At 30.5% G+C, this 27,591-nt stretch overlaps 2 protein-coding genes across 4 annotated transcripts; both read left to right on the plus strand.

Annotated features, from left to right (window-relative positions):
• Positions 1-3,050: 3,050 nt before the first annotated feature.
• On the plus strand, positions 3,051-19,152 carry LOC100799711 (splicing factor 3B subunit 3). 3 transcript variants are annotated; one of them, XM_041012692.1, is made up of 16 exons: positions 3,051-3,412; positions 3,644-3,781; positions 3,897-3,976; positions 4,165-4,248; positions 9,307-9,391; positions 9,770-9,930; positions 10,075-12,019; positions 13,037-13,347; positions 13,774-14,089; positions 14,248-14,403; positions 14,945-15,083; positions 15,700-15,782; positions 16,661-16,800; positions 17,815-17,923; positions 18,242-18,394; positions 18,484-19,152. In XM_041012692.1, exons 1-16 carry the CDS (start codon positions 3,233-3,235, stop codon positions 18,565-18,567), a joined length of 4,164 nt encoding a protein of 1,387 aa, XP_040868626.1. In that variant the 5' UTR covers positions 3,051-3,232; the 3' UTR covers positions 18,568-19,152. The 3 variants fall into 3 exon arrangements, with proteins under 3 accessions (XP_040868626.1, XP_040868627.1, XP_006604686.1); XM_041012693.1 differs by having other exon boundaries at positions 15,715-15,782; XM_006604623.3 differs by having other exon boundaries at positions 18,242-19,152.
• A 2,886-nt stretch (positions 19,153-22,038) lies between these two features.
• Positions 22,039-23,565, plus strand: LOC100800240 (strigolactone esterase D14). Its single transcript, XM_026127071.1, has 3 exons — positions 22,039-22,119; positions 22,199-22,299; positions 23,127-23,565. The coding sequence occupies exons 1-3, from the start codon at positions 22,039-22,041 to the stop codon at positions 23,563-23,565; spliced, it is 621 nt and encodes a 206-aa protein (XP_025982856.1).
• Positions 23,566-27,591: the final 4,026 nt, after the last annotated feature.

The following is a 27,591-nucleotide window of genomic DNA, read 5'->3' on the forward strand; positions in this document are numbered from 1 at the left end:
TATCTACCTACAAAGGGGGTGTGAGGATTTAATCACAAATAAGATATGAATATTAAGCAAGTAGTATTACTTTATTATTTTTTATTCATCAAAATTCTTTTAGATAGTTTTTATTATTAAATTAGTATTTAAGAAGTACTTTTATGCTTGAAAGTGAAATAAAATAATATTAAAACGTAATTCCATGTTTATAAAAATGATTTAAGATTTGAAAATAAAATCTTAAACCATGAAAATGAAAGATTTTTTGTAAAAAGGATTGATTGTCTCTTATTTAAATTATAACTATAATTAAAATAAAGTAAACAATGCATAAGATAATTATAAACAAAATAGTATTTTTAATAAAATTATATATGGTCCATGAGCATAAAGTATATGGTAACAACATTTTGATAATTATTTCCTTTAAAAAATTTGGTAATTATTGGGTGTATACGGAGAATGCAAGCATTTCAATTAGTTTAGCTCGATTCATTTTAGTTAGAATCTAAATATATATGACTAAGGTTTTTTTTTTTTTTACCGAAGATATGATCAAGTTAACTCATTAAATGATTTTTTTTTGTGTGTGTAGTTTGCGTTTAGCTTATTTAGTTTGCAAATTAATAGACTGGCCCACAAGTCTAATGACAAAAAAATATTAAAAAACAAAAAAAATGTAATTGTTTCAATTTTCTCTAGGTTTTGAGGTCGTATGACCAAAGCAAATGTTAGTAATGGCCTTTCTAAATATAATCTGAATTACATATATGGGTTCTTAAAAGAGATTTTCATCATATCTTATGTGTTTTGTTTTCAGATATTAATATATTATAAGATGAGTCATATGACCTAAGTATGATACGTGATATTGTATTATATATGATGGGATAAAGTCAGGTATTATAAGATATGATAAAGATGATTAAAAAAAATATAAGTCACTTGGGTATAATGTTGAAATGATGTGCTTGTATCGGGATAGGTGATCAGATGACCAAAAGATGGATTCACAGAAGAAGATCAAAAGGTACGGTAGTAGAATTACAACAAAGATTGAAAATTCTGATATTTAAAATAATAACTAAAAAGTAAATCTAATATACAAATAATAAAAAATATAAAAGATATATATAGATTAATAAAATAGTAAAATGTAAAACAAAAAATTGGGTAATATTTATTTTTGTAACAAAATTTAATAAAACTTTAGCAAAAATTTAAAAAAGAATAAAGTGACGTGTATTTGAATGAGTGTTAATTAATGTCTAATGTTGTGCTTCCAAAAAAAAATTGTTTTCATTTTCATGGTGACGTTGGATGCCTTCCAACATATTGACCATTACATTTGAATCACATGCATTTTACTTTTTTTTATATATAAAATGAAAGAAAACTTCTCAAGATGAAATTATTTATATTAAAGTTAAATTTAAACTAATTTTGTTATTTGAGTGATTTTTCATCCATTTTCGGTCTTTTACCAATTAAATCATGCATATAAACCAAAGAACTATAACTAAATTTTAGGGGTGTGAGCGGGTCTAGTGACCGTGAATTTGAATTAATTAAAATTAACACAAATAATTTAGTTGGAAAATTTATTTGTTTAAGTCATATTACAATTAATCAATCAAATTTGATTCAAACATGTTAAGTTTTAGATTGAGACATGAAATTTAACATTTCAACTTATTGACTTATTTATTATTATTATTATTGTGTGTAATATATAATATATATTTTTAAATTTAAAAAATAAAATATTATTAACTATTGATTACATAAATTTATCAATCTGAATTAAGTAAGTATCAAGGTATCATTTATCTTTAGAATCAAAGTAACAATGATTTTATTGATTAAAATATCTTCAAATAAACTTTAAAAATATTTTGAAATTATTTAGAAAGAGTAAACCTCCTAATTACTCATCAGTTTTAATATGTTTAATGTTTCATTCCCATTAATAGATAAATAAGAGTGACAGGAATGAAGTGAAATGTAAAAACATCACTATTTTTTTAATAAAAAATCTAACAATTTAATTTATTTAATAAAAAATATGTTTTAACAAAAAAAATTATTTATCATCCCAACCCAATCAAAATTATTTACAAATAATTTGATTTTGATTGGATTTCTTTATTTTTTTCTTTTAAGAAAACGACCCAACCCAATCCTTCTAAATTTGATTGAGTTAGATTATATATTTAACAAACTCAATCCAAATTAGTCTAGTTACACTATGTTTATTGATTGAGTTGAGTATAAATTAGTACAAATTTATTGTGCATTTGATTACTACATTTAAACAAAATCATGCATATAAATTCATTAAATATTAATGACAGACATTTTTGTCTCATCTTCAAATTAATATGGTTGTTGTGTTGTTAATCAAGATATTTATAGCTAATGAAAATGAATATTTTATATGATGTATTGCGTAAAAATTATATTATAATTCCAATAAAAATTAAATAAATATTGTTTTATTAACTCAATAAAGAGTGATATATACAAAATATATGCAATGTGATTACTTCCACATTTCATTAATATTTTAAAAATAAATCAAATATTAATTATTTAATAGTTACAATTTAATAGAAATAAATAAATAAAAAATCAAATATTTATAATATTGAAAGAACTTTTTATTACGTAATATTTTTAAATAAATAAAAAATGTCATAAATAAATCAACAACATCATAAAGGATCAAGATATCTATAATTAATTGAAACAGATAATTTTACGTTCAAATTTCAGTTCAATAGGCATATATATTTTAAAATTTTCATATCTATCAAAATCAAAAAATTATTATCAATATGAATTTTAAAGTGATTATCTTAAGATTTTAATAAATTTACCTTATATAATAGTTTGCTATTAAATATCAATATCAATATATAAAATGATATTAAGAATTTAAATTTATAATTATTGTATGGAATTTGTAATTTTTAACACATTAAATAAATATAAATCTCAATCTGAATAAAATAACAAATTAATGTAATATAAAATAAAAATAACTGTCTCTCTCCCCCCATCTTGCATTTCTTGGACATGAGTTTGTAAGGAAAGAAGAGGCTTCTTGTTGTTCATCCCCTGGTGAACTTGGAACTGTGTGCATCACCGTCATTACCATCTCAATGAAAGCTGTTTGAAGTCTCGAATTCCTCAGGAAATAAACACAATCAATCGTCTGAACTCAAACCTAAACGAGAACTAACCGCGAATGGCGGTTTCCGAAGAAGAATGCTCTTCTGCGAAGTCAGGTTCATCAGGTCCCTCTTCTTCGTCTTCCTCCGCCTCGCGTTACTACCTCTCCAAGTGCGTTTTCAGAGGCAGCGTCGTTCTTCATGTCCTCCACGCTCACATCCGTTCTCCCTCCTCAAACGACGTCGTTTTCGGCAAGGTAACCTCCATTTCCCCATTTTCGCCTCAACCAAAATCTGACTTATTATCGTGTCTTACTGCTACCACATGCTGTAGTGTAGTAGTTCTTTGCTTTGGAATAATTAACTTAATTTATCTGAAATGTGCCGTGCTTCTCTTATTATCTATCACTTGCTGTTATTTTGATTAGGATTAGGAGGATGATAACATGTTATGTTGCGCTCCTGTTTGTTCTTTTTTTTTATTTCAGGAGACATCTATAGAATTGGTGGTTATTGATGAGGATGGGAATGTGCAATCTGTGTTTGATCAGCCTGTCTTTGGCACCCTCAAAGATCTTGCCATATTGCCCTGGAATGAGAAATTTCGTGCCGCGCGTGATCCGCAGGTGTGTTACTCATTTCACTACTCTGGTTAACTGTGCTCTGTTTGTAAGGAAATCACTGTCGCTTGTTTTGATTTGAATTAAATTTGTTGTTGTGAGTGGATTTTTTTTCATGTAGCTGTGGGGTAAAGACCTTTTGGTTGCTACATCTGATTCTGGGAAGTTGTCGTTGCTTACATTTTGCAATGAAATGCATAGGTTCGTTCACCTTGTCTCTGTCTCTTCTCTTTTTCACTGTATATTATGGAATATGGAGGAGTGTTTCCAGTTTTGCTTCATTAATGCATGGTTTGAATATATTATAACTGTTCATTACGAACTGCATTTTATGGAAAAATAATTAACTTGTATGAAGCTTTCGTCTTTTTCTTTATTCGTCTTTGTAGGTTTGTACCTGTAACACATATTCAGCTATCTAATCCTGGAAACCAAATGGATTTTCCTGGAAGAAAGCTAGCAGTTGATTCCAGGTGATGTATTTTCTGCTCACAAAAATTCTTGGAAAGCATCTATTTTGTCTCTCTCTCAGTTTTGTGTTCTGGTCCCATTCTGTAAGCATATATAGTTACTTCACATGTTGCAAATAATAGGGAAGTTCCCATAATTGCTCTACATTAACTTCTAGGTCAGCCGCAAGTGCTACTTTTGTTGATAATAAACAGTTAATATGGCTGATAGGATCTCCAGATTTTTAAATCTATATTTATATTCACATTTAAATACTTTTATAACGTGTGGGCCACCTGAGTTAAAATGGCCCATATCGGGTAGCAGAACCCAACCCAAAACTTTCCCTTCTTCCGGATGGTCTCGTGCCTGATTGAAATCGATGCTTATTGCTGACCCTATAAGTTACGTTTGATCACTCTTGCTAGATTCATTATTTGTGAATGGGACAAAGGACCCAAAGCACAGATGCTACGCACTTTGCCATGGATATCCTCCTTCGGTCCATGAATGAAATACTCAAAATATTGGTCATCGGGCAAGCGCATCACCTGGGTTGTTAACTTTTCAAATTCCTGTATTTACTCATCTCATCTACACTCCCTACTTGCTGAAGAGCCGTAAGTTGCTCAAAAATGATGCCATCACTCATCCATCCTTATCTGTCAAGCAATTCACCTTTGAGTCGTTCCCAAGTAAAATTAGGCTTGTTTGCTACCAGAGAGTTAAAGAAGTGGATTTCAGAAGTAAACTTCTGCTTGAGAAATCCAACCAACTGGATCTTCTCCATTGAACATCAGCAGTTCCACCTTTTTCACTGATTGGCGGAACTCATCCATTAGATTCCCTTGAAGCTTCTTCCATCCGAATGAAGAAGTTAATTTCTCCATTCCCTTTGTCAACATCTCCATCAACTTTTCCTGGTGCTCATCTGCCTGGGACTTCATTTCAGCAAGAGTAGATCTGAGACTGGCTACTTCATTTTCCAGAGCTGCTGCTTTGGACTCCATCTTCTTCGGTTGAATTCATTTGTATTCCTCTCCTTAGTTCACTGCTCTCCCTTCTTAGAATATGGCAGGTTGTACTAGTTTGATACAAAAGTGAATCCAACAGTAACAGAGATGAAAGAAATATAGCAGGAATGAAGAAGAAAGATGATGTAAGTAATATGTATTATTCAGACCTTGGAAAATTCAGTAGAATGAGGTCTATACTACCCCGAGCTTCTCTGCTATTATGCAGAGATACTGCTTTCTATCCATAGCTAACAAAATGATTTGCCTGGATACCCTCCCCACTCCCTTTCTCTCCTATATCATAACAACATATTCCACTATTCAATAACTAGCTCATTCCTTCCCTTTCTCTCTCACTGCCAGCTCATCATTCCTCTCTATCCTCCCTCTGTTCCTTCTAGTGTAAACCTTCTAAACTTTGGGCTCATGACTCATGAGACAATTGCTGAACTCACATTCCCTTCTGACCCCGTAACCCATTTGAGGCTTTAACATTTTGTAAATTTTTGTTTGGAAACAAGGTCTGTGGATAACTTTGGGACATGAAGAACATCCTTGAAAAAAAACTTATTTTTTGTGGAAGCAGAGCCCCCCTGGATCAGGAGCTCTGATACAATGTGAGAAAATGAGAAAGGAAAGATCTCTGATTAAAAAATCTAGTGTTTTTTTCCACCCAGTAGAATGAACTTAATAGCATGTTTGGTTTAGATTCACTTCTAGCATAATTGATTAAAAAATTGCGGTAAGAGTGAAGCAACAAATAGTTGCTTCCGCCTTTTCATGGTCTCACCATAATTTTATGGACTAGAATCAATTCTCACTTGTTATCCAAACACACTTATTTATATCCTAACAATTTACAAGAGAACAATTAAGACACCCCTAGTTCCTTAGATACATTGAACCTAGCTATGTCAAGTGTTTAGGCTACTTGGAAAAATAGCATTGAAGAAGCTCTTATCTCGTAAAATATTCCTATTTCCAACAGTAGCTCCCAGTAGAATTTTTCATGGTACATGGTACATGGTACAGTGGTATTGAGGGTAGGCATGGTTAGTTTGCTATTTAGGATCAAAATTTGCTTAGTATTGGATTGCCATGCTGCTATGGTACAAACTGGTTTGAGGGGAAGAAAAGAAGGGAACTTATATTGAAAGAAAAAGAAATAAAAGAAAGAAAGAATCCTCCAGGTAGTTTGAGGAACATGGTCCCCCCCAACACAAACTTGACCAATCTGATGCCCCTTCCTCTAACTACTCCTATTTACATTCTGTCCTCCTGACTAACAAAACTCCTGTTATTTATTCTGATACAATTCACAGGGTTTTAATTCCCTGATGGTACCCCTCTTCCTTCCAACATAAACCTTCTCAATTGGAGGTTTCTTAGTAATACTCTTATCTCTTAACTTTAAACTATAGTATTAAGTTGTATTTTTTTAAACTGAACTATACTGTGTTGTTTTTATTTATTACACTAAAAGCTTTATTTTTAAAGAATTTTAAATTTGAAATTATTGTAAACTAAAAGTTGATCTTCTTATGCAACCTGATCAGGGAGTGACAATGTAAGTGTGCTTGGAATGTTAGAAGCTACAGCTGTATAGCATAATACAATGAGACTCTTAGCACATGATCAACTAATAATAACTGTAGCAACCTATATGCATCCCCCCCCCCCCCCCGTCCTTTCTTTTTTTAAATTGAAATGATTCATTTCATCATGCTCAAGAATTATATTTTTTTCTTTCTCTCTAGCTGTGCCTCTGTCCCCAAAGAGTTTAATCTTTGCAATTCCAGCTCCTGCATTTTCTGTTGTGCTTCTTTGGCTCTTGTTTATTTTTGTATGGAAATCAATTTGTGGCTCTTGGTATGGTTGGAACACTGCATTGAAAATTTAGGGTCATAAATGGCCCATTGAGGGATTTTTGTGATCCGTGTAATGCTCTGATTAGACCTAAAATTAAATTCAAACCACTTTATAACAGTGGGATACTCTTTAAGACCCATTGTGATGTACTGTGAGTTTTACAATAACATTTTAAATTACATCCAATATAAATGTGAAACTATAAGCAGACAAAAAAGTTACAATTCATTGTTGTAACTAAGATTCTTCACTTCCAGTAAAATCTTCTAACCATTTGGTTTCATATGTTTCATTGATAGGATAAAGCTTTTTACACTATGTTGACCATTTGACAAGTGTACCAAATGTCCAAGTAGTAAAGACTCGGAAGTCCGAGTGTCGATTTCCACAAGGACTTTGTTTTATACTTGCGTTGGATAATTTTTAATTTATAAGAGAAAAAAATAAGATGAGGTAAAAGATGAGTTAAAAGTACAGTAAGTAACTAAAATAATAGATATTAATACAGGACAAAAGAAATAATATGGAATTCAATGAGATGGGAATGTGAGGACCTAACATGCCTTATTTACCTAAGATATATTATCTTATATTTTTTCTTTACCAATCAGGTGAATTTTTTCTACCCACATCTATTAGAATACTTACCTTTGATGTCTCACGATGAGAAACCTATCTTACCTATCTATTTCTCAAATGTCTTTGCAAAGACTCAATAGATAAACTGTATGAAGTTCTAATTCTAGATGTTTGCTTTGATGCATGGGCATAATAATACAATCATTCTATGTCTAGTAATGATTTTATTAAGATACCCCTTTCTTTTAGTTCTCTTAGAAATTACCTTCTGTCGACCAACTAATCCCTAAAACTTATACATGTAAGACCTTTCTTGTATTTTTATTAAGGATTACCCTTTGTTGAGCACTTAATCTCCAAAGATGATGCAGGGATGAATGATAAATGAAATTAAAATAAGAAAGGATAATAGAAAAGAAAACACTTTTTTGCATTAATAGATATGAAACATAGAATACATCTTTTGGCTTTTTAGGCCTGTCAGATCCTAACTAAGGGTTTAGCCTCTCATAGCTATGAGAGCCTTACACTTGAAAAAGGGGTTTAGAAACTGATGGAGGAGAAGGAATGAAAAAAGGGAGTAGAAAATAATGGAAGAGAAGAAAGAATTTCCTAAGGAAGAGTTCTCAGGCTTTTAGTGTGTATTAGAATGCTCCGAGATTCGGTGTTTTTTCTCCTTGGCTTGACTCTCTTTTCCTTTTTATAGTTGCTGGAGTGGACTTGGGTCTGCGTACTCGTGCTAAGCCTGCGCTGCTCGCTTAGCGCGGGTGCCTCTATTCACACTTAGCACACCTCTTCTTGCTTAGCGCCAGTGCGTGTTTTCGCGTTGAGCGCGGGCTGCACACTAATTGCGTCTTGGGCTGGGCCTGATGCCAAAATCTTCCTTTTTCATATTTTTGCTATTTTCTGCATCTTTTTGGCTTTTGATCCCTCCTTTTCATATCTGCAAGTCATAAGTAAGAAAAACATTAATTCTTAACAATTAAGTATAAATAACTGCTAAATAAATATTTTTAAGGTTATTTTTTATTATATTTTCATTATCAAAAACAACTCATATTTAACAATTATCACACTGTGCATCAGTGGATTAAACTTAAATCCTTCCAATAAAACAGTCCCTAATGCCTAGTGAGTAGTGAGTTAATTCACTATTGGTTAACTACTTGTGGGTGACGTGTTGCTAAGACAATAGAGATATATTTTTATAATATTTTTGGCGAAGATATGTTATTGTTTACATAATAGAGTGCATTTCTGGATTACTTTTTTTCATGGCCAACTCTCCTAAAAACTTTAGCTGTTTGGTGAAGGCTCATGAATGATTTCATATCTAGCATGGCTCTTCATACAAGAGGCCTTTCAGCTTGAAGCATGAACAATGCTTAGGGCCCCTTGAGTTGGAATTCAACTTTTATTTAGAAGTTTGAAAGCAATGAGGATTGAACTTTTAACCACATGGTTAAAGAGGTTTGATACCATGTCAAGGTAGCTTAAGCTGTTGGATGAAGGCTCATGAATGCTTTTATATTTAACTACGTTAAATTGGACAAATGGACAAAGCATTGTAAGCTTTTCTTGTGAATATTACTAACTCTCGTGGTTCTCTTTCTGCAGTGGTTGTTTTATTGCTGCCAGTGCATATGAAGATCGGTTGGCTTTGTTTTCTTTGTCAATGTCCAGTGGTGATATCATTGATGAGGTCCAAAATTACTATACCATCCTGCATTTTAGAAAAGCTGCATGTCGGGGTGTGTGTGTGTGTGTTAGCAAAATGCATACATGAATATGATAAACTACTGTTTTTCTGGTGGTATAGGCTATATATATGGCAGCCAACTAGACATACATATAGGGCAATATTTTTTGTGAATCTTTAAAGAGATTAGAATTTCGAAGAACCGAAGAATCTAACGTATTGGTTTCCTTTATTAACCTTTAATTTCTTTTTCTTTTCTTGATGTCCTTGTAACAGTATATATTATTGTCATATTTTCATTTTCTAATTTGTCTACTTTTGATAAATTGATTCTTTTGTCTGAAGAAATATGCTTATAGGATATTTTTTGCTCAACTCCAGAGAATTGTATATCCTTCTGAAAGTGAAGGGACTGCAAGTACTTCCAGAAGCATCCAAAGAACCAGTATAAGTGTTACTATTTGGAGCATCTGTTTCATTTCACAAGATTCCAGACAACCAAGCAAGGAGCATAATCCTGTACTAGCTCTTATTATAAATAGGTATAATGATACATATGTTTCCCACTGTCAGGAGTTTATTCTAAGTTTTGAATGCAGCTCTATAATGGAAGTTAGCTTCTGTTTCTGCTGTCTTTGTTTGTCAAGATGCATATATACTAAAACCATGCATTTTTTTCCCTACAGGAGGGAAGCGCTTCTAAATGAACTGCTATTATTGGAATGGAATGTTAAAGCACGTAAAATATTTGTTATTTCTCAGTATGTTGAAGCTGGGCCTCTAGCACATGACATTGTTGAAGTTCCCAACTCTGGGGGACTTGCATTTCTATTCAGGGCTGGTGATGTTCTCTTAATGGATCTTAGAGATCATCGCAACCCATCCTGTGTCTGTAAGACTAACTTGAACTTCTTACCCCATGCCATGGAAGAGCAGACTTATGTGGAAGACTCTTGTAAATTACACGATGTTGATGATGAACGCTTTAGTGTTGCTGCCTGTGCTTTGTTGGAGCTGAGTGATTATGATCCTATGTGCATAGACAGTGACAATGGTGGTGCTAATTCAGGTTACAAATACATATGCTCGTGGAGTTGGGAACCTGAAAATAATAGAGATCCTAAGATGATTTTCTGTGTAGATACTGGGGAATTTTTTATGATTGAAGTCCTTTTTAATTCTGAAGGCCCTAAAGTTAATCTGTCTGAGTGTCTCTATAAAGGTCTACCCTGTAAAGCACTTTTGTGGGTTGAAGGTGGATATCTTGCTGCCCTTGTGGAAATGGGGGATGGTATGGTCCTGAAATTGGAAGATGGAAGGCTGTGTTATACAAACCCTATTCAAAACATTGCACCAATCTTGGATATGGAAGTTGTAGATTATCATGATGAGAAGCATGATCAAATGTTTGCTTGCTGTGGTGTGGCACCAGAGGGCTCATTAAGGATTATTCGAAATGGTATTAATGTGGAAAATCTACATAGGACTGCTTCTATATATCAAGGGGTAAGTGGTACTTGGACTGTCCGAATGAAAGTTACGGATTCACACCATTCTTTTCTAGTTCTATCATTTCTTGACGAAACCAGAATATTGTCAGTTGGCTTAAGTTTTACTGATGTGACTGATTCAGTCGGTTTCCAACCTAATGTCTGTACTTTGGCATGCGGCCTTGTGACTGATGGTTTGCTTGTTCAGATCCACCGATCTACTGTTAAGCTTTGTTTGCCCACTAAGGCTTCTCATTCTGAAGGTATCCCTTTGTCCTCTCCTATTTGCACATCTTGGTCTCCAGACAATGTGGGTATTAGTTTGGGGGCAGTTGGGCATAATTTCATAGTTGTGTCAACCACTAACCCATGCTTTCTGTTTATCCTTGGGGTTAGATTGCTATCAGTTTATCAATATGAAATTTATGAAATGCAACATTTGGTACTGCAGAATGAATTATCGTGCATTTCCATCCCCGGACAAGAAATTGAGCAAAAACAATCAAATTCGTCCATTTCTGCTAATAATAGTAGCATCTCTTCTTTCCAAAGTGGGGTGGACATCAATAAAACCTTTGTTATTGGCACACATAAGCCTTCCGTGGAAATTTGGTTTTTTGCACCAGGTGGAGGAATTACAGTAGTTGCTTGTGGGACAATTTCATTAACAAATACAATAGGGTCTGTCAAAAGTGATTCTATACCCCAAGATGTACGGCTTGTATCTGCTGATAAGTATTATGTTCTTGCTGGATTGAGGAATGGAATGCTCCTTCGCTTCGAGTGGCCGGCAGAACCATGTCCTTCATCACCAATAAATATGGTGGATACTGCTTTATCTTCTACAAATTTGGTAAATTCTGTGACTAATGCTTTTGACAAGAGAAATGACCTTCCTTCCATGCTTCAATTGATCGCCATTCGACGAATTGGCATTACTCCAATTTTTTTGGTGCCCCTGGGTGATACACTGGATGCCGATATAATTGTTCTTGCTGATAGGCCTTGGCTGTTGCATAGTGCAAGACAAGGCCTTTCCTATACTTCTATCTCATTTCAACCAGCCACACATGTAACTCCTGTTTCCTGTGTTGAGTTTCCAAAAGGAATATTATTTGTTGCAGAAAACAGTTTACATCTGGTAAGAAAATCATATTACAAATTTAAATGCACAGCAAAATCCTGTGATATATTATGTGTTGTGATTACTATCAATTGTTTTGCTTGTCTGGTGCTGGATATAATGTAATTTTGTTAGTTGTCTCATTTCATTTCTTACATAATTTTTGCTGTTCCTGTTTCTTAATGGTGTCTAGTAGTTATTGTTCCTAATTTTTGGGAGAAAGGACGGTAATGTCAAACCCTTGGGACTTGCCTCCAATACATGTATACAGGAGAAAGAGGTCTGAAATGGAAAAGGATGAATGCTAGACTAATTTTTGGGCAGTAGTAAGTAGTAACCAAATTATGAATGAATGGTTGGGGAAAGACGAATGAGGAATTAGTTATGAAGATGGACAGCTTGAAACAGGAGACTGGAGAATGAATGGTCATGGAAGATTTGCAAGAGAGGCAGGGAGGATATGAGGAAGGGGTGGGGACTGAGGGGAGGTAATCATTATGTAAAAGTTGTGTTATCCATACAACAATTTATACAACACTTTTTCCTTGTATCTCTATCACTTCACCCATCACATCCCATACTTCTCTCTTTCTTATTGTTCTAAAATTTGTTGTACAAATAACATTATTCTAAGTAAAATTATGGAGAGAAGTTTTGGGTGGTGGTATTCCCTGGTGCCTGGAGAAACCATTGTGTCGTTTTGTTTTGGTTATCTTGTCTACTGTTTTCTGCATTTGAATTCCTATAAACGAGAGGACTGCCACTGCATTTCTTGGATCTTCTCTTTCGAATATTATTAGTTGATTTTCAGTCTGTAACAGATAAGTTCCGTTTATTTATATGATTTAGATTACATACTTAATACAAAATGAGAAACATATAGTTTTTTGGGTCATTGGACTGATTTCTCTTCCATATTTTGCCATCTTTGCTCACCAAGAAATAATCGTCGTTTTCATTCCTTGTTTCATGTTTTTTGGTTCTTATCTGTGTTGCTGTCTTGACTTGTACTGTATTCATCACTTGATGCGTTAGGTGGAGATGGGCCACGGCAAGAGACTTAATGTGCAGAAGTTTCATTTAGAGGGCACTCCACGGAAGGTCTTGTATCATGATGAAAGCAAGATGTTGCTTGTGATGAGGACTGAACTGAATTGTGGTCCATGTTTGTCTGACATATGTTGTGTGGATTCCCTAAGTGGGTCAGTACTGTCATCTTTTAGACTTGAACTTGGAGAAACAGGAAAATCTATGGAATTAGTAAGAGTTGGAAGTGAGCAGGTGCTTGTTGTTGGAACTAGTCTGTCTTCTGGTCCGCACACAATGCCCACTGGTGAAGCTGAAAGGTATGACATTTAGGGTCCGTTTGATTTGCAATAAAGTATAGTACTGGACAGAACAACTCTAGTTTTTCCATGTTTGATTTTGAAAAAAATAATGGGACAGCACAGCTTAGATGGTGATGGACAGGACAAAAACTTCATTATTTGTTACTCCATTAATCACGGGACAACATTGTGTCCCAAGCACAAAATATTGAAGAGTAAACTTAAATGTACATATTAACATAAAGTGAATATCTACAATGCAGGGGAAGTCTTTGGATTATCTAAAATTTATATAGCAATATATCTGTTTTACATCTTTATATTTACTTTGATAATCCTGTATTGCATGTATCACGGTGAAATGTTAATATGTTCATACTGTTGTCCTTGAAATTTATGCACTTCACATTGATTACCATATTCTAATAGGCTGCTTCTTTGCAGTTGCAAGGGTCGTCTTCTTGTTCTCTGTCTTGATCATGTGCAAAATTCAGATAGTGGTTCAATGACATTCTGTTCAAAGGCAGGGTCATCATCTCAAAAAACTTCACCATTCCATGAAATTGTTACATATGCTCCTGAACTGTTATCGAGCAGTAGCCTTGGCAGCAGTCCGGATGATAATAGTTCTGATGGCATCAAACTTCATGAAAATGAAGTATGGCAGTTCCGATTGGCTTATGCAACTAAATGGCCAGGAGTTGTACTTAAAATCTGTCCTTATCTTGATCGTTACTTCTTGGCAACAGCTGGCAATGCTGTAAGTAGCAAAACTGTTGCATTTTCTCCATTCATTCTGTCACTTGCTCACTGTCCCATCCTTTCCCAAATTCTCTATCCAAATCAGAAGGTTTTTTTAATCTGTTATCTATATTTGTTTACACAGTCTTCTCATTACATTACTTTCTTGCTATTCAGTTCTATGTTTGTGGTTTCCCTAATGACAATCCTCAAAGAGTGAGAAGGTATGCTATGGGAAGGACGCGCTACATGATAACATCTTTGACTGCACATTTGACTAGAATTGCAGTTGGTGATTGTCGTGATGGTATCCTTTTATATTCTTATCATGAGGTGAGTGGTGCTGGCTGTCTCTACTGTATTTATTTTTCAAACAAAAAATTAAAGGAAAAAGAGGATGTTTTGTTTGTTTTCTATTTTAACTATTGAGGCTAACTTATCAAAATTATCCTTTGTATTCTTTTCCTTCTAACAGAAGTTTGTATTTTTTGTGCCTCTTATCTCTCTCTTCATTTCCTTTTGAATTAAAGTTATCATATGACTGAGGTGCTAAAAGAGAAGCACTCATTGGCATGCTGCATTACATGTTTCTGGTTCTTAATCCCCCCCCCCCCCCCTCCCCTTATTTTTTGGTCTTGATTTCTCTAGTTTTGAGGATGTCTTATCTTCTTTCATTTGTATCTTTCTCTTCCATGTTAATAAAATCTTTGTTTATGTATAAAAAAGTTATCTTGTATGTTTGATTATTTGATTATGCTTCATAGATAAAAAAAAATGGTCCTTTTGTAATGATATATTGTTTTTGTTTATGATGTTTCTTCATTAAGAAAAGCCAGTGCTGCTGAAATTGTTTAGTCTGTATCTTCTATGCTAGGAAGCAAAAAAATTGGAGCTACTTTACAATGACCCATCACAAAGGATAGTTGCTGATTGCATTCTCATGGATGCTGATACTGCTGTTGTTTCGGATCGTAAAGGAAGCATTGCTGTTTTATGTTCAGATCACTTGGAAGGTATTCTTGAACTGAGCCTTTCATTTGTGTGATTTGATTCATTATTTGCCACTTTCTAATCTAGGGTTTACTGTCTGTCTTTTACATTTTATTTTCTCTGGGACCAGGGCTTTCAAAATATGAACTATTACGTTTTGCTAGTTGCTACTAATCAAAATATCCATCTGTTACTTCTGGTTGTTAGATTTGAACTCAATAGAAGAACATGAAGTCAATTTCTGTTAAAATATTTTGGCTGCTCATATTATGCAGATTTCTCTTCCTAATTAATGGTGGAATAAATACAATTTCATTTGAAAATACGCACAAGAGTATAGGACCTTGTAGTTTGTGTATGGTAACTAGCTTTTTTCACAGCTTGAGTTGCCACCGACCTTTCATATTGTGAGTGAATTGTGTTTTTTGTACCATGCTTAATGGTGTATATGACTTTATGTTTAATAGGGATGCAATGTTAGTATTACCCGTGTTTCATATTGCAATGGACAATGCTGTTTAAGATTATGATAGAAGCCTATTTTTATGCTATTAGCTTAGCAAGCTTAAAGTTATTTGTTCATTTTTTATATTCCGCCTGAAAACAAGATTCTAACCATATTTCGTTATTGCTGACCAGCATCAGACAATGCAGGTGCACAATGCAACATGACACTAAGCTGCGCTTATTTCATGGCTGAGATAGCTATGAGCATCAAGAAGGTATATGCTTTAAATGTCCTGGAAGAATGTTTATTAATATGCATTAATCTCGTCAACTTAATAGAAATTTGATTTGTTTGAAGTAGAGGTTGCCAAGTGCAGATGCAATATGCTGTAATCAATCACTGTATTGATGATGTGAATTACTTTTCAAGAGATAGTTTCATTATAACATGAGATACTACTCATTATTCACTAACATATTCAATAATAATTGTTGTGATGCAAGTGTGAGTTGTGCTAGAGCATGTTTCTCATATGTGGCTCAAAAGTATCAAATGAACTTAATGTTTTTTTTCTATTCTTTCAACTTTAGGCTTTTCTTTATGTGATCTATGCATCAAACGTGAATGTTCTACGGCTTTCTGATTCTACAGTAATGGAAATGATGGTATACAGCATCGGAGTCAGATACTTGAACTGGAATCCTAAAATTAATGCTAGTAAACCATTGAGGCACACTTTTGTTCATAAATATATTATAAAAAAGTTAAATTCTTTGAGAAGTGTCCCAATGTAGTCTTTGTAATGACTGATCAAGTGCATCTTGGTGCAGCACCTCATGCTTTATGGTTGATATATGTTTTGTGATTGGTGTAAAGAATTACACTGGTAAAAAAAAGAAGTGATCTGCCATGTTTCACAAGCTCTCCCATTACTGGTCAAATGTGTTTTGGCATGATATCTTGGTGATTCTATACTTTGGATTAGCTTCTTCGCCCTTAGGACATTGATAAGTTTTCACACGAATTATTGTTCTTGGATTTATGATGTTTTGTTCTGTAACTTTCCATTTTATAAACACTCATTCCCTCTCCCCCTTTAATCTGCTTCATTGTGTAATTTAGATGTAATTTATGTTTTTTATTTTATTACAGGGCTCATATTCATACAGACTTCCAGCTGATGATGTTTTGGAAGGTGGAAATGGCCCCAAGACAAATGTTGATTCATTACAAAATACTATTATTGCCAGTACCCTGTTAGGAAGCATAATGATCTTCATTCCTTTATCAAGGTACCAATATATTTTGACAGTAACTCAATAGATATCAAGGTGAACAATTGTTGGGTTCAGTTTGGCCATTGCCTGGAACTTTTTCTCATGTATGAAGTTAGTAGAGATAGATTTATAGCAGTCCAGGTTTGGCTAATTGAGTACTTGAAAGATTTTTGTTGTCCATTTTAAAATGTTGGATGAGTTTTATTGGATGATTTTTCTTAAAAAGAAAATCAATTATTACTTTTGAGGGAAAACAAAGCTTTTCTCAGAAGTTGTGATATTAAGATAATGCAGACTAAGCCACAAAATATGGCACTCTTGAAAGCTTTTTGCAGATCATGCCCACTGAAGCTGTATTTTTGGCAAGTTTGCTACTTTTACTTTTGGTATTGCACCAGAACTGAAATGGCAGTTGTAAATCTGCCTGGACTTGTTAGCCACCCTCCTCTAAATACTCCGAGGAGCAGAGAATCAGAACCCTTAATGGGCATGACTTGCATTAACTACCTGCCTGTGTGGCAAGGACCTCGGGAGTGAGAAGCAGGGAATCAATTAGAGGCAGAGAAAAATATAAGGGAAGGGGATCAAAGTATCTTGAATGAACAATATTCTATTATTTAAGTTAACAAACTTATTTCTGCAAAACATACTTGTAATCTTTTTCTGCAATTGTGTTCTGTTTGTTAGAATATATTATCTTTTAGGTTTGGTTACCAAATTTCCTTGTCATTCTTTCTTTCCCTAAATAGTTAGGATTATGATTAGCATAAGGTTTTAGTGCTTTGGGTTTTATACCTACATCAATACATTGTAATGCATTTCTTTCATTATAGAATATATACAAAGTCTCTTCTCTCAGTACCTAAAACCCCATAATTTCAGCACTGTTAAAATTTAAGATGCTGTGTATTAACATATACAATCTGCAACTTTCAGTATTGATGAGTTTTGGGCGGTGATGCTCTAGTGCTTTTGGCTTGGGTTTGAGTTTTTGACATGTCTGAGAAACATCATTTATCTTGTGTGCAGGGAAGAATATGAGCTCTTAGAAGTAGTGCAAGCAAGACTTGTTGTCCATCATTTGACAGCGCCTGTTCTAGGAAATGATCATCATGAGTTTCGCAGTCGCGAAAATCGGGTAAGGACTTCACTTCAGTTTATTATCTTATGATGATTCATTTTCATTTCATTTTTCCTCTTTTTAAAACAAATAAATTGCATCTACACAATTGCACACTGATTGAATGTGGTTGACTCAATCATTACATGGAATAAATTTTGCCATTCATATCCTCGATTCATTCTTTTTTCCTTTAGTGCATGTTTGATTTAGCTTATTTGGAGGAAATACTTTTTTTACTAGCTTCCTAAGAAAGTATTCTTAAAAAGAAGCACAAATATTTCCCAAAAAGAATATGTAGCCAACAATGTTTGCTTACATTTTGTTTTATGTTAGGTTGGAGTACCCAAGATACTTGATGGTGACATCTTGACCCAGTTTCTGGAGCTGACAAGTATGCAGCAAAAGATGATTTTGTCACTGGAGCAACCGGATATGGTAAAACCAAGTTTGAAGCCACTCCTACCCTCTCATGTTTCTGTAAATCAGGTGGTTCAACTTCTTGAACGAGTCCATGATGCTCTGAACTAAATAGACCTTTCTTCCCCGTTCCAACTGTTTTTTACAACGGTATGCAGAACATGGAACATGTACATGCAGTTGTAAACAATATTGTCCGTCAACTGTTGCGTGCTTGCCTCTCAAAATGTTGTCAGATATAGAACATGTTATCCCCATCAATCGTGCAAAGCTAACAATCAAGTGGTAAGGTTCCTGGTCATCAACAACAGTTAGGGGTATTCAAAAATTAGTTCGTTAAAAGAATCGAAGCAAACTGGTTTTGAATTCTTTAAATCAGTTTGATTTTATATCCAAATAGTCAAACTGATTTAGAAATTGGTTCAAAATCGAACCAATTTTAAAAAATTGGTTCTAAATTGAGCTAATTTTTAATCATTTTTAAATCAGTTCTAAGAGTTGAATCAGTTTCGAACTAATTTTTGAACTATTTTTTTGAAATAAAAAAATCAGTTCGGTTAACTAAACTGGTTTTGTAGAAACAATTTGGTCAACCGAATTGGTTTTAAAAAAAAGGTACACTCATTTTTTCTTGAACTAGTTCGGGAAAAAACCAATTCGGTTTAAGTTCAGTTACAATTCGGTTCAATCCAAATCGATTTTTTTCAACATCGGAGTCTCTTGTCTCTGCATTTGTTGTATTTTTCATGAATTATACTGTAGGGAAAGGTCTTTCCTGCAATACATTGTATATTAATGAAATTAGTGAGAGGAACATTCTTTTTTTAGTAGTTATTTTTAAAAAATTGTATATTTAATAAAAGAGTAAATAGTCATTTTCATCCCTTAATGTGTAAATCGTTAACAAATTGGTCCTTGAAAAAATAAAATTTAAAATTTAGTCATCAAAAGTGTATAAAGTACGACAAATTTATCTGGTCATGCTAAATAGATTTGACGAAAATATTAGTTAAGTTAATATTAGACCTAAATGTCAATAATTTTTTGTTAGAAGAAAAATGTTAATAATTTTTTGGGACAAAAAGTGTTAGTAATTTTTATTTTAGATCAAGATGTGAGTGCGTTTTCATTAGATAAAAATGTTAATAAGTTATTATTATTGGATTAAAATATCATTAATTTTTTATTGGACATAAATGTTAGTAATTTTTTGTTAAACTTAAATATTAGTATGTTTCTATTAGATTAATTTGTTAAATCTCAAATTTTATTTTATTTAAGGATAAAATGTAATTTTAGGATAATAAAAACATACTGATTTTTATGTTCCACAAAAAATTATTTGACATTTAGGTTCAATAATGGTAACTTGTATTTTTGTCCAATCTATTATGTGTCACGTAGATTATTTTATAGGGACAATAACGAATAGAAGTTAACGGACGAATAGAAGTTAACAGTCGAATAAATTTGTTGTATTTTTTATCCTTTCAGGGACTAAATTTTAAATTTTAATTTTTCACGGGTTAAATTTATTAGTGATTAATATAGATTCAGGTAATTCACTCCCGCTCTATTGTTAAGATTGAGGATAACTATGATGAAGGACTCTTCACTTTTGTTATTGCTCTTAATTTATATAGATTTAGGATAATTCACTCCCGTTCTCTTATGTATGTATCAATTTTGCTTATAAACTTATTTTTCAACACCCTCTAAAATACAGCCCCCTTTCCCCTAACAAATATCCCGATCTATGATCTTCTCTTACCAACAAATATTAACAACACAATATTTCTAACATTTTTTATTATTAAATAAATTGTATATAAATATTTCATTCAATAGTGCAAATATCTAGATAATTTAACAAAACTTATATGAAATTTATCTAATGATAAAAAGTATATAGCAAAAATTATATAAGTATTTTTTTGGCTTAATTGAAAAATTCATCCCTTGTTTTGCTTGTTTCACTAAATTGGTCCCCCTATTTTTTAATTCACACTCTGAGTTCACAAAGCTGATTTTAATCGTTGAATTTAATTGTTAAATTTTAAACGTTGACTAAACTAAAAAGTTGACCAACATTTTCTTTTTTTAAGAAAAAACTTTCAAAAGGGTTGAGGATAGACTATAACCATAGTCCAAAAATACACTCCTTAAAAGAAGTATTCATTTGAATATTTAGTACAAAATATAACATTAATATAGGTTTAATTTTATGTAAAAATAGTTCAAAATTTAAATTTTATTATTTTTTTGATTTTTTATATTTTTATAATCTCATATATTATCTTTTAAAATATAACATATAAGATTAAATTCTATTTTCACATAAATTAGAATATGTATATTTATATAAATTTTAATTTTATTTTATATATTATATTTATCTTTTAAAATAATGTTTGAGTTAATGAAAATATTTTTTATCTATATTAAAATATGCATGTTATTTATTGTAATATAGATAAAAACATATTGTCAATAAATCACATACATAAATATTTTAAAAAATAAAAAATACTGTCATTTTATTTAATTATGTATCTTTACTATATAATTTAATTCTTTAAAAAATTATATACCTAATTAAATAAATTTAAATATAAATAAAATAATATTATAATAAATAACAAGAATATATTAATATATAAAAAAATATTATCATTAAATCACATATAAAAATATTTTAAAAGATAATAAAATATTATCATTTTATGAAATTATAATTTATATAAAAAAATACATTAAAGATCAAATTTATATTATATCTTTACTGTATAAAATAAGTTTTGAATAATGTGATAAAAAATACATAAGATTATAAAAATATTATATATAAAATTAAAATAAAACTTATATAAGTATACATATTCTAATTTATGTGAAAATAAAATTTAATCATATGTATTATATTTTAAAAAATAATATATAAGTTTATAAAAACATAATCAATTAAAAAAGAATAAAGTTAATTTTAAACTATTTTTACGTAAAACTTATATTAATAGTATATTTTGCTTCAAATATTTAAAATGAGCACTTGACTATAGTGATAAAAGAATATGTTTCTTATTCTAAAAATAGTAAATTTTGAAATATAAAGAGACTAAGATAATGAATTAAAAAAATAAATAAATCAATTTAATGAAAGAGATAAAATAAGGGAACAAATTTTACAATTAAGCCTATTTTTTTTAATATTGGTCTAATAATTTTTTATGTAGGTTAGGAGTATTTATTCTACCTGGAGCTTATTATAATAGAAATCCCTTAAAGTTAACAAAGATGCATACTTATTCAACATCTTAAGTGTGTCATTTTAAATAAGGATCAAACACTGAGCTTTTCTTAAGGTTTAAATTTTCTAGTATTTATTTATTAAATCAGTAGTCAATCAATACACACTTATTTTAAAATTCCGAGGAGATAAAAAATAATGTCAAAAACATCCCTGCGAGTAGAATCATCCATCTTAATTAAAACACAGCCATATAATTATATGAAATTTCGTAGTTGTGCAGAAAGCAGCATGCATAATGCTACCAATTAAGCACTTTTCGCCATCATTTTCACACCTTTTTTCTCCCTGATTTTGGGACCAGCATGTTGTCCTGTATATTTACCCTTCAACTCTATTCTATTCATCACAAACATTTCTTTATTTCTTCTCTTCAACAACTGTTATATTGCTTAAACAAACAAACATGGGAACAGCATGTGGTTATGGAGGAGGCATGGTTGATGCCCTAAATGCTAATTTCTATGGAAATGGCACTCAAACTTTGGTTCTAGCTCACGGATATATATGGCACTGACCAAACAGTGTAGCATTATCTTATTCCCTTCCTTGCATGCTACTTCAAGGTGCTGGTTTTTGATTTGGCTTTCGCCCCAAATGTAAGGCCTTCTTCTCTTTATGACCCAAAGAAGTATTCAACTTTTGATGGATATGCTGAGGACGCTTGGTCTGCCTTCTTGATGAGCTCAATTTGAAGAAAACTATTTACGTGGGTCATTCCATGTCTGCCATGATTGGATGCATAGCTGCAACAAAGAAACCTGAACTCTTTGAACATCTAGTTCAACTGGGTGGTTCTCCAAGGTGATTGCATTCTCTATCAAATTTTGTTTAAATATGTACTGTTTTCTTTCTTTACGAAATTAGATGTATTCTCAAGAAAATCATCATACTCAAATTAGTAACATTATTATAAATTGATAAAATTCTTCTTCTATATGTTTTATTTGCCCGCTCTTTGAATATTAAATATTTAATTTAAAATGAGATTTTTATCATCCATAATAAGAAAAATAATATGTTAGACATTTTTATCTGTTTTAATTATTTTTTAAAAAAATATTTATTTTTTGGATCTCATTTTTTTGTGAATTTATATTTTTGTCCCTCATAAATTTTTTGACCGGTATTAGTCCATTAAAAAAATTGAGACTAGAAACAGAAATCCACAAAAGATGATGGACAAAAAATGATAATAAACTTTGTTTTTATCCCATGAAAGAATATTTAAAAGAATTTTATTAAAATATATTGACACATTCTTGTATTGTTGACTTTTATAATAGTCATGCTTAAAAAAACATATCTATATATGGTAAATTTTAATTGGTTGACCTCAATGAACTAAAACTAAACTCTATTAAAATATATTTTAACAAATAAGTTCCTATATATTTACGTGAAATTCTTTTTTTCCGTTTTATTATTTTATTAAAACAAGTTATTTTTATTTATGAGAATTTGGTTTGAAATTGTATTTGAGAACTTGTTTAGGTACTTGAATGAAGAAGGGTACGAAGGAGGCTTCACTAGATCAGAACTGGACACAATCTTTGAATCAATAAAGCAAAACTTTTCAGGGTGGGCACACAGCTTTGCTCCAAACGCTATTAGCACAAACAATCCAGCAGCAGTTGCTGAATTTGAACGCAGTCTGCTAAGAATGATCAAACCAGAAGTTGCACTAAGTGTAGCTAAAACAGTGTTTTTAAGTGACCTCAGATGGGTTCTGCCACTAGTTCGTGTGCCTAATTCCACCATAATTCAGCCCAGAGAAGACCCTATTGTTCCTGTAAACGTTGCTTTTTGCATGAAATCAAAATTGGGTTCTCGTTCCAAAGTCACAATTCTAGAAACACAAGGCCATTTTCGTCAGCTGACAGCTTATCGTTTGTTGTTGCAAGTTCTTAAGGATTCATTGTCTCTGAAGTAACATTATTAACAAGTCTGAGATGGTATAAAATTAATGTTGAAGTTAAAACATATGATTACAGAACTAGGGGAAAAAAAGGAGATAATTAAGTACGTGTGTGAAACTTTGGATTGTAATGTAACCTCGATTAAAAGAAGTGATGTTGTGAAAAAAAGAAAGATCAATTCGTGGGGAGTCTCTAGCTAGCAGTAGTCTTGCTATCATTACTCCAATTTATTGTCATTAGTTTCTAATTTCTAATAATTCCTATTTTAAGTTTTCTTCAAAAAAAAATACTTATAATTAAAATAGATTGAGTTGTAATTTCGATTTTTTTTAATTCTAAATTCACGATTTGACAGTGAAATAAAGTAAAAAAAATTTAAAATGAATTAAACTCATCATCTTTTATTTAAAGATATATAAAACAACAAATCAATAAGTCTCTAGTTTTATTTAGTTAATTTTATAAACACTATTTTTACATGTATGATTAGTTATTAATTTCTTTCAAATTATAAAAATTTATAAATTAAAATAAAATATTTAATATTTAATTTTACATTATTTATTTTTATTATAAATTTTATTTTAATATAACTTAATAAATTATTATATATAAAAATTTGTTCTTATTTTATTATAATTTTTCAAAAAAATTACATAAATGAATATATAGATTATTTCAGAAAATTATATTATGTAATTTATACAAATTACATAGATCTAAAATAATATTTAAATAATCTAAAAATTAAAAATTTATTATTTCTATAATTAAAATAAAAAATTGTATTATATATATAAATTTAGATATTTTTTATAAATTACATAAAATTATTTATATAAATAATTTACATATTAATTTATGTAAGTTTCTTTATTTATATAATTGGTACTAAAAAATTTATTTAATAAATAACTTTTTGCAGTTAAAACGAAAATATTACCATGCATGTTTTCTTAAAAATTAAATATTAGTTTTATTTTAATTAATATAATTAGAATAAAAATAATTTACATATTAAAATAAATTTATGTAATTTGTATAATTTACATGTTATTTATTACACTTGTATTGACTTGTATAACTAGAATAAAAATAATACGTATATTAAAATCAATTTACAGATGTAAATAATTTATATATTAATTTATAAAATTTAATTATAAATTGGTAAAATGAAAATAAAAATACTTAAATTATTTAAAATAAAAACATAATTAAATAAATTAAAAAAATTTTAATTTATAAATTTTTTAGTTTAAAAAAATTATAACTCTTAACTGACAATAAATAAAATATAATATTTATAAAGTTAACTAAATAAAATAAGTCTCTTAATAATTTATTATCTTATCTTTTAATAAAATGTCAACATTTATCAATTTTTTTTTATTTTTCATTTTATTTAACTTTGTTGTATAAGCATCACATGTCAATTGCCTATCTAATAGTTCTATTATTATTAATATGGTACATCAAAGTCAATATTTGATTTTCAATGATCAATTAATAGAAAAACTTAAATTATTTATTTCGAAAAATAAATTAAAAAAACTAAATATCTTAATTTAAAAATAGGAGGATCAAAATTGAAATTTAGTTATTAAAATATAACTAGTATGCTGTATTTTTATTATTCTGTGGCCACTTTCATATCTTAAATTTCTAATTAATAATTAGAATAATTAATTTTAATATACATATAAATTAATTGCAATAAATTGATATTATATTTTTTCTGGACCGAAATAGATTCTGTTATTTTATTTTATATATAATTATGATTTATTTTAACTTATTATTTAATATTTAATATATTGAGTTTTGACTTAAATACAATAAATATTTTTTTTGTAAAAAAGGATGAAAAATAATTATAAAATAGTTTTCTTATTTTATTTTTCATAAGAAAATAAATCATTGGTATTTTTTTATGAAAAATATTTTCTGTATAAATTCAACAAAATAAAACGTAAAAATATTATCACGACAAACTTGGTCTCAGTGTACAAAAACTTCAAAGTTGGTCTAAACGTACAGAGTTAGTTCACCAAACAATTTAAAAAATATTAGCTTGACCCAACCCAGCGCTGTATACCACTATTTGAATTTTTTTTAAAAATAGTTTTCAGATTTATAATTTGTAGTTTCAAACTGTGGTTTTTAAATTTTAATACCAAATCTTAAACTTAAACCGTACAAATTACTCTCTAATCTTTAGTTATGAAAGTAACGAATTATGAAAATGATAATCATAATAATAATATTAATGATAATCGTGATATCAGTGGTAATAATAATGACTGTGGTTGCAGCATCATAACAAAAATTAGTTCTTTCAAAAAATATGAGTTGAATGATTTATTTTTCACATCTAAAATCCAAAAACTACATTTTAAAAATTGAAGTGTTTTAAAATCGAATTACAAAGTAAATGTTTTTAAATGTGATGCGCTTACAAAGCTTTCCTCTCATTTGAGTAGTATATTTATTGATGTGGTGTATAAATTTATTTATGTAAAATGATATTAATGTATTTTTATTTTATTCATCAAATTTAAGTATTTCACTTTTTTGTATTTTCATTTGTTTTTATAAGATATATGTATATACAACTGTTTGTTAATTGTGTAAGTGCTTATATTGATTGGTCTTTTAAAAATGTTATGTTTTAATAATTTTTTATTTTATAAAGATTATTTAATCCTATAATACTTTGGTCACTTTTTAAAACTATTGCTACAAATGACAAAAATTATAAATTGGAAACGATGGTTGAGGTGGCCTCCTTTTTTTATGTCAACAATCAAATGATTTTTCAAGCCCACAACGCCCAAAGGTCAGAAAACTATCCCAAAAGCATCCCAGTTTACTTTGAATTGTAGCGGGTTAAGTAAAACGGGTATTGCTATGGCAGATTATTTTTGCTAATGACAATACTCATGGGGTGCATTTTACTCATGTTCCAAAACTATCCCCTGAAAATTTGCACAACAAATCATATTTTCATTGTGTAATTGAGGTTAAAAAAAAATACACAACGAAAGTATGTTTTTGTTGTACAAGTGCACAATGAAATCATATTTCCATTGTGTAATTTTTCACCCCTAATTACACAACAAAAACATAATTTCATTATATAATTTTTTATCACCCCTAGATAATACAACACAATCATGATTTTGTTTCGTTATTTGATTCCACCCCAAATAGCACAATAGAATCATGATTCAATTTTGTAATTTTACTTTCATCCCTACTATACAATGAAATCATAATTTTGTTCTGTAATTGATCCAATAACACAACGAAATCATATTTTCATTTTAATGTTTTTCAAAACAAAAACAAAAAAAACAACTGAAATAAGATTCTACTGTGATTCTCAACCTATAACACAACGAAATCGTACTTTTGTTGTATATAAAAAAATAAAAATATGTAAGGAGAAGGGAAAAGGGTGGTGAGAAAAGTGGAGAAAGAGGAGAAGAAAAATGTGCACAAGGACACTTTTATCTATTCTCACTACTTTTCAAAAAGTGATAGTGGGAATAGCAAAAGTGAGAGAGGAAATATCAACTCCAAAAAAATGGATTTTGTTTCAACTAGCCTAATAGAAAAATAAGTATATGTAGCCCTTGCTATTCGCCTATTCCCACAACTTGTTTTGCTAAGTTTGCCCCCAACCTTTTAATAATATTTTAAAACCAAAGTACCCTAACAAAAATACATTTTCATTGTGAATGAATGTGGCTGAAGATACACAATAAAAACTTTATATTGTGCATAATTATTTTGCAATTGTCAAGTATTAAGAATTTTTTAATAACTCACATGTTCAATTAATTGGACCAAACTTTTGATATTAGCTGATAACCCTAATAACATGTTGTGAGTATTAACTTCAATATCTTCCTTCTCATATAATAGGCAACTTAATAAATATACTTATTTGTAATTTATATTGAAATCTCTTTTGAAAAAGTCCATCTGTTTTACTTTTCCTATAATTTACAAAATAAAGTAATAGATGACTGTTT

The sequence above is a fragment of the Glycine max genome, chromosome 19 (assembly GCF_000004515.6).
Source record: "Glycine max cultivar Williams 82 chromosome 19, Glycine_max_v4.0, whole genome shotgun sequence".
NCBI lineage: Eukaryota > Viridiplantae > Streptophyta > Magnoliopsida > Fabales > Fabaceae > Glycine > Glycine max.